The sequence below is a fragment of the Sinocyclocheilus rhinocerous genome, unplaced genomic scaffold (assembly GCF_001515625.1).
Source record: "Sinocyclocheilus rhinocerous isolate Xijiao unplaced genomic scaffold, SAMN03320098_v1.1 scaffold24, whole genome shotgun sequence".
In the NCBI taxonomy this organism is placed as follows: Eukaryota; Metazoa; Chordata; class Actinopteri; order Cypriniformes; family Cyprinidae; genus Sinocyclocheilus; species Sinocyclocheilus rhinocerous.
The window spans coordinates 1462575-1474129 of record NW_015647124.1 but is presented as its reverse complement, the minus strand read 5'-3'; the positions used below and the strand labels follow the sequence as shown (position 1 = coordinate 1474129).

Here is an 11555-nt window from a genome sequence, read left to right as displayed (position 1 = left end):
GGTTGCCCATGTACAGTTACCCCAAAAAGTATTTGGACACTTAAGCTGCTTTAAGTATATATAAATGTCATTGCATCAGATAACAAATTGTTAAACAAAGTGTCACTGCAAACAAAACTGTTTTGAGCAATTTTTGCAATTAAGCAAAAATGTATGAAGTCTTCACGAGCCCACTTGGATCTGAACTTGAGGTTCAGATGAGTTCAGCAAAAGTTGGTGTTGAGATGAATTCAGGTCCAATTTTAACTAGGGTTGGGTACTGAAACCCAATATGGCACTGGAAACCTATATGACCGGTAACAGACCGAATCAGAACGCAGATTTTGGTGCCTCATTTTGGTGCCACTTAAACAGCTGTCGATTATTTGTAGTAACATTAATGTCCATGTTGTTTTCACATTCTGACTTAAAAAGCAGGGAAACTCGGGAAATAAGACCATCAGAGGAGCGCGTGAATGCAGCACTTGCTCTGATGGCAGCAGGTAGCCTACCGTTAGCTAGCTACATTAAACATGCTTAAATTAAAATACCCAAAGCTAAACTTCCTTTGTAATGACTTGCATTGAGAAGCGTTTTTAAACTGTTGTCCAAAAAAAGAAAACATTATAACATTTTTTTTACTTCAGAGTGTCAGTCAATTGTTTTAAATAAATTCCTTTTGTGATCTAATGTGGATTCTTATCACAGAATGAGGCAGAAATTATATTCTGTACTGTAATAAAGGCTATATATTGATTAGCAATGGATTATAAATATACTAAATTATTATGAAAATATTAGAGATGGCTTGAAGAACACAGATAAACCATATATTGTTGCAGTCGAGTGTTTATTGTCTTCATGTTTCATCATTCAAAGCGTTTTTTTAAATCTTCTTCTTCTTCTTCTTCTTAAATCTTCTTTTTATTCAGTTACAGAATTAGCTGGAAGCCTCTGACCATATTAGGGATTTCCTCTAGCGTCATAAGTTCTACTACTTCTGTGATGCATATGTGAAGGCGCAGAAGTATGAAGGCTTCCAGTATGAATGAAACAGACATTACATGTGTTTATAGCACACAGTAATGGCAAATCCCTCCTATTTTGGGTAAAATAAGAAAAATAACACTTCTCTCAAAATAAATTTGAAGTAGACATACAATAATCCATGTTTTTCTCAAGTGTACAGAAGTTGTTGTTTTTTTTTGTTTTTTTTAGAAATGACATTTTAAATAGCAAAAAAAACAACAACTACTGTTATTAGTACTGTAGCTGTTATTTAGTGTTAAATTATTGTAGTTGGATTAGGTGGCTTAGGTTTTGTTGTGAATTTGTTATGTTAATTAGTTGTGTTTTGTATTTACATATATATTTATATATTTACGTATACTTTAAACTTTTAATATATTGTTCAATTTAAATAATTATTTATTTATTATTAACAAATAAGCTGTTCTTTGATGTCATCGAACGTCATTCTGTGGCTCTTTTTTTTAAATGATCAGTTCAGGCACTGTTTAGGCTACAGTACCATTGGATGAGAAAGAGTACCAAGACTTTCTCATACAGTACCATGTAAGTACCATTTTAAAAGTATCGATTTGGCACCAGTATGGTAAAAAAAACAAACGATACCCAACCTTAATTTTAACAGGTCTGTTTCTGGTCTGGGTTTACTCTTTTTTAAAGAAAATTAATTTAAAGTTCGGGTAAGAAGTGATTCAGGTCACTTCAGGTCAGGTATAGATCTTAGAATCCAGAAGACTTCTAACATGACGTTAACTCCTTTCATGTTCATATGTTTCATTTTGATGAAAAGTTGCAAAAAAAAGGGGGGGGGGCCCACACACTATGAGGATGGAAAACAGTCAACTAAAAAGGAAATGAGAGATAAAAGTCAACCCTTCACTGTTCCACAGTAAAGCTGTGCTTTTTATTTCACATTTGCTTTTATTGTTGTTTTTTTTCATCCTAATAGTGTGAAGGCCTTTTTTGCAACTTTTCACTTTTTGGATTTGGATTGTGGTTTACGCATTGCAAGGATCACTCAAATGAAGAGAAGCCTGTGTGCATAACAGTCTGCCTGTTGTTCTTGGCTGTAGATACAGTAAGAGGCAAAGTAACCCAGTCACAAATATTAGCATGTCATCAGACAGCATTATTTACTTCTTCTTTCCTATGGTGAGCAGTGCTTAATTTGTAAATTGCGAGGTCCCGGAACATCAGTCATTTGAAAACAGCGTGAGTGATTCAGCTGTACCGCGCGTCTTCTCTCACTCTCAAAGCGGATTCACAACAGCCATACGCATCTCGTCTGCACTACTGCACGCTGCGATATAAGACTTTTGCTCGGGTTTCGGGACAGTCGACAGAATTGTCACTTGCCTAATCGAGTCATTGTTGCATCATCACAAAACTATAATTTGCACATCTTTTTAAGTTTAAGCCATTCGATACACGCGTGCTCCAAAGGGGGTTTCCTATGCGCTCACAGTCACATCCATAGCGAGCATATCGCGCCGCCTCGCGAGTACCAAATTGCGTTATTTTTCGCAGCTTGTTGCGCTTACATGGCCAAATACACACAAAAAATGACGTCAAAATGGCCATCCTGGCGATTATCCTTGTAAGCACAGTCGGTTTTGTCTTAACTAAATGTAAACATCTGAGAAAGAAAACGCACGTGTTTCAGTATTGGATCCGTGCATTCGGGTTTGTGAGAGCAGCCACGTCGCATCTCTTTGCGTGCTCAAGTTTGTTGTTTCAAATGTAGATGCTAGGCAAGCCTGCTCATAATATACGTTTTTTTCATGAAATATATGCACGCTATAGATCAACACAAACGTCTTTCATTGGCCCGTGAGGAGGGGATCTGTCAAATGAGGTGCCGGATCAGATTTCGGACAAATTCGGAGTTGCTGGATCAGGATCCGACTTGTTCCGGCACAAATTAAGCCCTGATGATGAGACTTCAGTGTTACTTACGTGCTGGTTTTAGACAAACCCATATTGACACTACAGTTACAAAAAAAAAGAAAAAAGACATGAGCAAGCTTCTGGACTATCCAGTGGTATACAGTTCTACTTCTACTTGTTGAAGACCTGATCTGCTCTAATGCAATCAGGAAATATCTTCAATAAAGCCTCTGCAAGAAGTATATTTTAAGACTTGGGGAAAACTGGGCCCCTGACCCGATAGAGACTCTTAAAAATTGGAGGAGGTGGCAGCGCTCTTTCTCATCCTATAGTGATATAAGAGATCTTGATGGTGACTTATTAGCCTCCTCCAGAATGGCACAGTGAAGCTTAATACTGGTGGGAAAATGACATAGAACGTCCTCCATTTTGGGCAGGAACCTCTGAAAGGGGACATATCATGGAAACCATTGCTCTTTTGAAAGACTTTTGTGGACTGTGCAGACAAATTTATACATTTTTGTATACTAAGCTTCAAAAATGGGTCATTCAGAAATGGCGAGCGAGAAATGTTATTCATGTCACAACCATAAGCACATAAACATTTTAAAGAAAAGAGACAAGCTGAATTATTGGCAATGGATTGACAGTAACCTGCTGTTGAAACTCAACAGCTTGTGTGCTGTAATAGGTGAAAGGATTAAGTGGAGGGATCATTTGTTTCTGGTGTTTAAAGGAGTGCAAAAGTCTAGGTGTTGGGAGATGAGGTGTGGGTCAGAGCTGAGTTGGCGCGTTGGCCTGTTTATTGGTGCGATGCGAGTGAAGCTGGAATGAGCAGAGTCATCGAGCTTCTGTAACTCGATGCTGAACCATGATGGCCCACGGCAGCTGTGCGGCCACCATATCAGTGTTTGTGTGGTATGCATGTGTATGGGAGTGATACAGAGTGTATGTCTGCTTTCCACTTTCCCACCCCCTCATACCCTGTATACTTGGCCCCCATAAAGAAACACTGAATTCTCTTAGTGTTTGTGCATTCAACTTGCACTCACACTGTCAGAAAAAAATGTGCAAAAATTGTACCTTTAGAGGTACAACAGCTTAGAATAACATCAAATTAGTACCTTAGAATAGTAGTATGTACCCTAAAGATACTGTGCTCATATGGTACTTTTATGAACCCTTTAGGGTTTAGTGGTCTCAAACTCAGCTCCAACTCACCTGCTTGGAAGTTTCTAGTAATCCTGAAAGCCTTGATGAGCTTGTTCAGGTGTGTTTAGGGCTGTGGCCCTCCCGGAAATGAGTTTGAGACCACTGCTTTAGGGGTTAAGAAGGTACAAAAGCATCCCTTTGAGGATACTGCCCCAGTGACAAGCTGTTGTACCCCTAAAGGTAAAATTTTCGCACATGAGAGTGCACGTTAAGTACGTTGGCCAGCGCAGGCAACAAACTTAATTACCACTGAACCTGAAAGTGGAGAGCCGCTTCAGAAACGTGCTGCGGCTGGCTGATAAACACAAGCACTGACTAGAGCGGTCGCGATCAGCTCCGGTGGCCGTGGAGCCGTAACGCTCTGCAGACGCGTGCAGTGAGGCGCAGATCAGCTCTAACATCACTGAATCTGCTGTTAAAAATTAACCATCTATTCATCATATCATCATGCAAAACATACACGACAAACAGCTAATTCTTCATTGTTTCTCGAAACGCCAGACTGTCCTTGCAAAGTTGGAATTGCCCCACTTTATAAAACAGACACCAGCATTGTAGGCTATACTCTCCCAGGAAACAGGGATTAGGGGTTAAAACCTCTGATACAGAAGGTATGCACATGACATCACAGTAGGCGGAAATCACTGTGGTAAAACCCACTGAAAATCCCACAAAAACATTGAAAATGAGAAAGAGCTGTTGTGTGACTGACTATACAAATAGGTTCAATAAGACATTGGCATCTTTGTGCAGATTGCTGAAAGCTACAGAAAATAGAAGCACATTAATTGTTATAATTCGCTGAAACATATACACGCACACACATTCTTTAATTTAGTGGTCACTTCAATTTCACCAACAAATCACTGTCTTGAAGTATGACCAAGTGTCAAGTTAAGTCAAATGTAAAGTCAAATTAATTTGTATAGCTCTTCACAATACACATTGTTTAAAGCAGCTTTAAAGAAAGTCATAATGCTGATATAATGCCTTATTGTTTAAAAAGCTGTGTGATATGGTATATAAGTGATTCTTTGGATTTAGATCTAGTTATTTTCTAGCAGATAAAGTGTTCAGACCTTGCTTTGTGTATTGGCTCGGCATTGAAAACAAATGTCGGAAAACATGATTCCTGGCCACATGTCAATGTCTATGGACCACAAGTTCTTTGATAAGTTGTAAGGATCACTGTCAAGACCAAATGCTTTCATTTAAGCAAGTAATCATTTATGTTACTCCTGTTTTTGCAGCTTCCTCTATTAGCACCAGCCAAGTTGCAGTATGTTTTGCTACTCAGTCTGACAGCGTGTTCCGTCGGGAACATCATTGAAGACCCTCTATATGGTTTAATCAGGGCATTACAGAATTAATAAACAAGGCTCTGTGTTTCGCATTAGAGCGTGTGTTCAAACAGAAAGAAACAAAATGGCAGCTTGACACACGTAGCCTCCTCCGCTGTAGTAGTGGGCTGCCATTGGCTGTCTCTGTGAACTCATCATGATCTATGTGAGTTGGCCTGGATGACTGTGTCTGCTATATTAATAAGTAATATGATGTTCTAAAGTAATGTTCGGTTCTCTTTGGTACTGTGGGAAAATATCTCGCTGCTGCTTGTCTTGCACACTTTGTCAGTGCTTTGACACATTTATCTTACAGGTGGAATGTTGCAGAATGGAAGTTTGGCTGGTAGTAGCTCATGTCTTACAGGGTGTATTAGTCTGCCAAGCATACATCTTCAAGGTCAGCTTGTAATGTGGCCTTTCCTGGCAGTCCACAGTCATCTTAACTGACATTTAAAACCTCAGTGGTGTACAGTTATTGTTTAGAAATACTTTATATTTCATTACCTTATTAATGTGAACGGAAGTGGCTCACAGCATAATATTATCAGAAATCTCTACTTTAGGCTAAATGTGTAACCATTCTAATACCAACACAGAGTCTTAACCCTATAAAGCCTACTGTATCATATTGGATACGCACATTTCTAAGGCCTCTAAATGATCAACAAGATCAAAACTTTGCTGAAAAACCTTCTGTTGTCTGATTGATTTTATACTTTTGTAGCAAGTAAAGTATAACTTTTAGTAGAACTTTTTAGTATATATTTTGTAGCCTTTTAGAATAACTTTTTAATATTTTTAAAAAAAATTTTTTTTTTGTTGTGAAATATTTGATTTTAAGTAAATGTACAAATACATTTTATATTATTAGTAATATATTTAAGGATGAACATTTATATATTTATATATACAGTATATACACAAGCAAAATCAGGTTAAAATTACATGGCTTTTGAGCATCATTTGACATCATTGTACTGCATTGCATTTTATGTTTTGCCCCACACAATAAAAACTACAGAGCTTTGATCATAAAACTAAGCATTAGATATGTCTTTAATAATGGTAATAATTAGGAGATATTGAGTGACAACTTATAGGCATTATATGTAAGTAGTCTGCTACTGTTATTAGATCTCATTTATTTAATTTACAAGCTATCAGAATTTAATTTGACTTTTTGGCCATATAAATTTTAGCAACTGCACCAAATTACATATTTTTGCTCTGTTTGAGCCTCTGAATAAAATGAAGGTATTTTTTCCTCCTTGAGTATGAGCTTCAAATTCTCATATTCTCTATATCTTACTATATGAGCCATAAAAGCCTAATGTATCACATGTAATACTCAACAAAAAACACTTTAGGGTTTAATGAACTGTTCCATTTAAAACAATATTTTTTTATGACTATTATTTCATATGTCAGACTTTGTAATGTCCTGATCCCATTCTGATTAAAGGCAAAAACTACTCAACTGCAACTAATGGTGCATAAATGTGTTTCCTGAGCTATTCTTGAACTATTTTCTACCATTTACTGCTTCATGCAAACATAATCCAAATCTTGTATATTCTGTGTAACATAATGATGTTTTAATGCATAATTGATTTAACAGCCAAGACTGTTTTGCATTTGTATTCATGACCAAAAGGAGATATTGTTAAACAGTGAGGATGTACTGTACATGTAGGTATATATGGCCAAGATTGTTGTCAGTAAAAGGAAAAAAGAAAGCGAAACGCTGTCCCAGGCCTTTTGATGAGGGGGTTCACTCCAAAAAGCTCTTGGTTCAGACTGAGACTGTTTGTCATTAGAGTTTGGTTTGTTTAGTTGGTGTACACACGGGGTTCTTTGGTGTTCATCTGAAATTTGGTACAGTTTGCAGTTTGTATAGTCACAGCCTGTCCTACATTGTGGAAGTGAACCACTACTGATGATATAATTGGGATATTTCACACTTATTTAGTTATTGAACTTTGCTGAAACAACACTGAACTAAACTGAGCGGGATAATGCCACTTTTATCTTCTGCAGAGCTGCTTTACAGCTTACATTGAATTTGTATCATAACTGATACATTTTAACACTGTTAATTTCACGGTTTATTAATGTGAATTTGCTAGGAAACAATCTGTATTGTATGAAGCACAATACAAATAAATGTGATGATTTCTTAATAGATGCTTGAATAATTTGCTAGGAAGAGCAGCTCTCGTTCTTTGCATGTCTTGCAAATCGTCCACAACAAATAAATGTAAGCAAGTTTTGGAATGGAGAAAGTTTTTATTTTATTCAAACTGCACTGTATTACATATTCATAAATTACTTCCATATATGAAGTCCATGGTAAATCCATCATAATTCAAATATATTTTTCCACTCTCTTTCAGGAGCTTGGTGTAGAGATTCCCCGTTGTGGTGGTATCTCTTCGCGATGCCAAGATGGCAAGCCTGCTCCCTCCCACAGGCAACGACGTCTTCCGACGATTCACCCCGGAGTCGCTGGTGGAGATCGACAGGCTCATCCAGGAGAGGAGCACCAGGGAGGATGTAGAGGGGGTTGAGGAGGAGCCACAGGCACCGAGCAGTGATCTGGAGGCAGGAAAGTGCCTGCCAATGATCTATGGCGACCCACCAGAGGATCTCCTCAACACTCCTCTGGAGGACATAGACCCCTTCTATAAAACACAGAAAGTCAGTCTCAAACCCATAAATGTTAAATACAGTCCTCTGTATTTAAACCTAAACCTCTGTTCATCTGGTGTCCATAATTGTTCTTAAGCCTTTGTGTTAACCTCTTTCTCATTTGCAGACTTTTATTGTCATAAGTAAGGGAAACACAATCTACAGGTTCACAGCTGAACAAGCACTGTTTTGTATCAGTCCTTTCAGTCTTGTCAGAAGAGGAGCCATCAAAATTCTTATACATTCATATCCTTCTCATGCCATCATTTTGATAGCATTTTTGTAATGATGATAATGATGCAGTAGAAAGTCATTAGTTATTTGCCATATTTACCTTGACTGTACTTCAAATTTTTTAGTATGATCATCATGATCACCATCCTGTCCAACTGCGTGTTCATGACAATGAGTAACCCTCCAGCCTGGAGTAAAACTGTCGAGTAAGAGCTGCCTCGTGTGAACACACACATTTTTAGTGGAAGTGACTTTGCTAAATCTGTTGAGTACTAGCAGAAGTCTCAAATAATTTTGGAGAGATTAAAGGTTATAGAGTCATAAAAAAAAGGAAAATATCTATATGAAATAATTACACATTTCTGCGTTGGTTAATTTTTTTATTTGTATTTTAAATTAGTCCCAAATGTGTAATAGAAAAATGTATACTTGTCATTTACAACTGATTTATACTGTATGTGCAGTATTAATACTAGCACATTATAATTGTGACTCTGCAACACATATTTATGCTAATTTATTCACAAGACATGTTGATTTCTATATATTTATTTGTTTATTTGTTGTTGTAGGTATGTTTTTACTGGTATATACACCTTTGAAGCAACAATCAAAGTTTTGTCTCGAGGCTTCGTCATCGGACCTTTCACATTCCTCCGTGATCCATGGAACTGGCTTGATTTCATGGTGATCAGCATGGCGTGAGTATTTCAATTCATGTATACAGAATGACTATATATACATACACACATACGAATATGTTATCAAAGAAAAAGTTTACTTAAAAATCCTTTAGGCCATCCAAGATGTAGATGACTTTGTTTTATCATCTGAACATATTTGGAGAAATGTAGCATTACATCTCTTGCTCACCAGTGAATCCTCTGCAGCGAATGGGTGCCGTCAGAATGAGAGTCCAAACAGCTGATAAAAACATCACAATAATCCACAAGAAATCCACACCACTCCAGTCCATCAATTAATCATCAATTCATCTTGTCACTCAGTCTTATGAAGTGAAAAGCTGCATGTTTGTAAGAAACCAATCTATCATTAAGGTGTTTTTAACTTTAAACAAGTCCTCTATCCACAATATTGCTTTTTTTCAGTGAAAAAGTTGTCTCGCCTAAATCAGGAGAGAAATATGCACAGATCAAGCACTGTTTAAGCCAAAACAGTTCTAAACAAATATGTTGGTGGATTTTGATGTGAGAGGGAAACAGGAGATGGACCTTTTCACTAGAGGAGGAAGCGTTTTGGCAGTTTATAAAGTTAAACACCTTAAAGATAGATTTGTTTATTACAAAAATGCAGCTTTTCACTTTGGCAAGACATTAATGGATGGACTGGAGTGGTGTGGATTATTGTGATGTTTTTATCAGCTGTTTGAACTCTCATTCTGACGGCACCCATTCACTGCAGAGGATCCACTGGTGAGCAAGTGATGTAATGCTTAATTTCCCCAAATCTTTTCTGATGAAAGAACAAACTCGTCCAAATCTTAGATCGCCTGAGGGTGAGTAAATGTTGGGCAAATTTTCATTTTTGGGTGAACTATTCCTTTAAGAAGTTGTGGTTCTTCGATCTAATTTTTGCGATGTTCACACAAGTGATATCCTGCATGCTTAGTATCATTCAGACACCACCTCAGTGACTGTCAACTAATGCTGCCATTTGACCACAATGGTTGACAGATCTAAATATAACATATATTAAAACCAATCACTTTCCACTGCCAGGAACTGCTAACCCAAAGAAATGACTAGAGGACTATTTTACCATTATGAATCGGTACAACGTTCTTTTACCATGGAACACAACATCTGAGATGCTGAAGACTTTGCTGATCCATCTTTTCTATGCAATTACTATTAATTACGAATTAAGCATTCAAGTTTCAAAATGGATGCAAAAGCACCATATAAGTATCATAAAACTGGCCCATACAACGTTTTCTGTATTTCAGGCATATTATACATTAGCTGATTTGAGGTTTGATTGTTTCCAGGTACATCACAGAGTTTGTAGACCTTGGTAATGTGTCAGCACTGAGGACGTTTCGTGTGCTTCGAGCTCTCAAAACTATCACAGTTATTCCTGGTATGTAATAGATGTATGTAATGCTACAGTACTTTAAAAGGTACACAAAATGGAAAACCACAGAACCACACAAAAGCCAATGTTTTCAATTATGTTTTTTGTTTTCTTCTATACCTTTGTATGCAAATATTCATTTCTGGAAATTAATGACACCTTTGCATTGTATCGTTTTTTCAGCATGAGTTTTATATGTCTTACATACTATATACAACAAAAAAATGGTTTCTCTGTTGCATATTTTCCATTATCCATTTTTTCAAAAGTTAGTTTCAAAAAGCTCTCACCTTGCACTTTCTGCTCAGGTTTGAAAACCATCGTCGGGGCTTTGATTCAGTCTGTCAAGAAGATGGTGAATGTAATGATTTTGACTGTTTTTGCACTGGCTGTATTTGCCCTCATTGGCCTTCAGCTGTTCATGGGAAATCTACGTCACAAGTGCATCCGATGGCCCATTGCCAACAGCACCATCTTTGATGACTACAACTCCACCATGGTCAATGACACCACCCTCAACGTCACAGATGCTTTTGATTTCAAAGCGTACACAGACAATGAAGGTGAAGTCAGGTCAAGGTTATTAAATATTTCCATTATTTTATAAATATTTTTACTCAACTATGTCATTGCATAGTTAAAACAACAATTAGTACTAACAGTACTTGTAACTGCTAGATAATAATATTATTTTGTACATGTGAAAAGTATTAGAATGGTATTGGCATCAATACATTTTTTAATTGTTTATTATTTTTGGATACCACTGGAATGGTTTCCTGAGAAATTAACATATAGAAAATGGTGAGAACATAATGTGTGGTTCAAGTTGGTTTTTCTTACTGGATGTCTGGCATTTTTTGTGGCATACTTACCAATATTTTTCTGGGTCGTCCACGAGGCCGTTTCCCCTTATTGTGGATCAAGAGTTCCCGCTCCTGCTCTCTAAGAATGACAAAATATTTGAGAAAAATGACAAAAAAAAAAGCAGTGACTAGCAATGCTTCATTTCAATTGTGTAAATCATACAGTCCTTGCTATCATTAAATTTTATTATATATGACTATTACTTTGGTATTAAAGGGGTGG

General features: G+C 37.0%; 1 protein-coding gene across 1 annotated transcript in view; it reads left to right on the top strand.

Annotated features, from left to right (window-relative positions):
- Positions 1 to 11555, top strand: part of LOC107708946 (sodium channel protein type 4 subunit alpha A-like) — a 49676-nt gene that overhangs the window by 13409 nt on the left and 24712 nt on the right. Inside the window, exons 2-7 of the mRNA XM_016513319.1 lie at positions 7844 to 8147; positions 8266 to 8384; positions 8489 to 8578; positions 8945 to 9073; positions 10381 to 10472; positions 10775 to 11029. Coding sequence (XP_016368805.1) covers positions 7896 to 8147; positions 8266 to 8384; positions 8489 to 8578; positions 8945 to 9073; positions 10381 to 10472; positions 10775 to 11029 — 937 coding nt within the window. The 5' untranslated portion in view covers positions 7844 to 7895. The remainder of the gene's footprint in view (positions 1 to 7843; positions 8148 to 8265; positions 8385 to 8488; positions 8579 to 8944; positions 9074 to 10380; positions 10473 to 10774; positions 11030 to 11555) is intronic.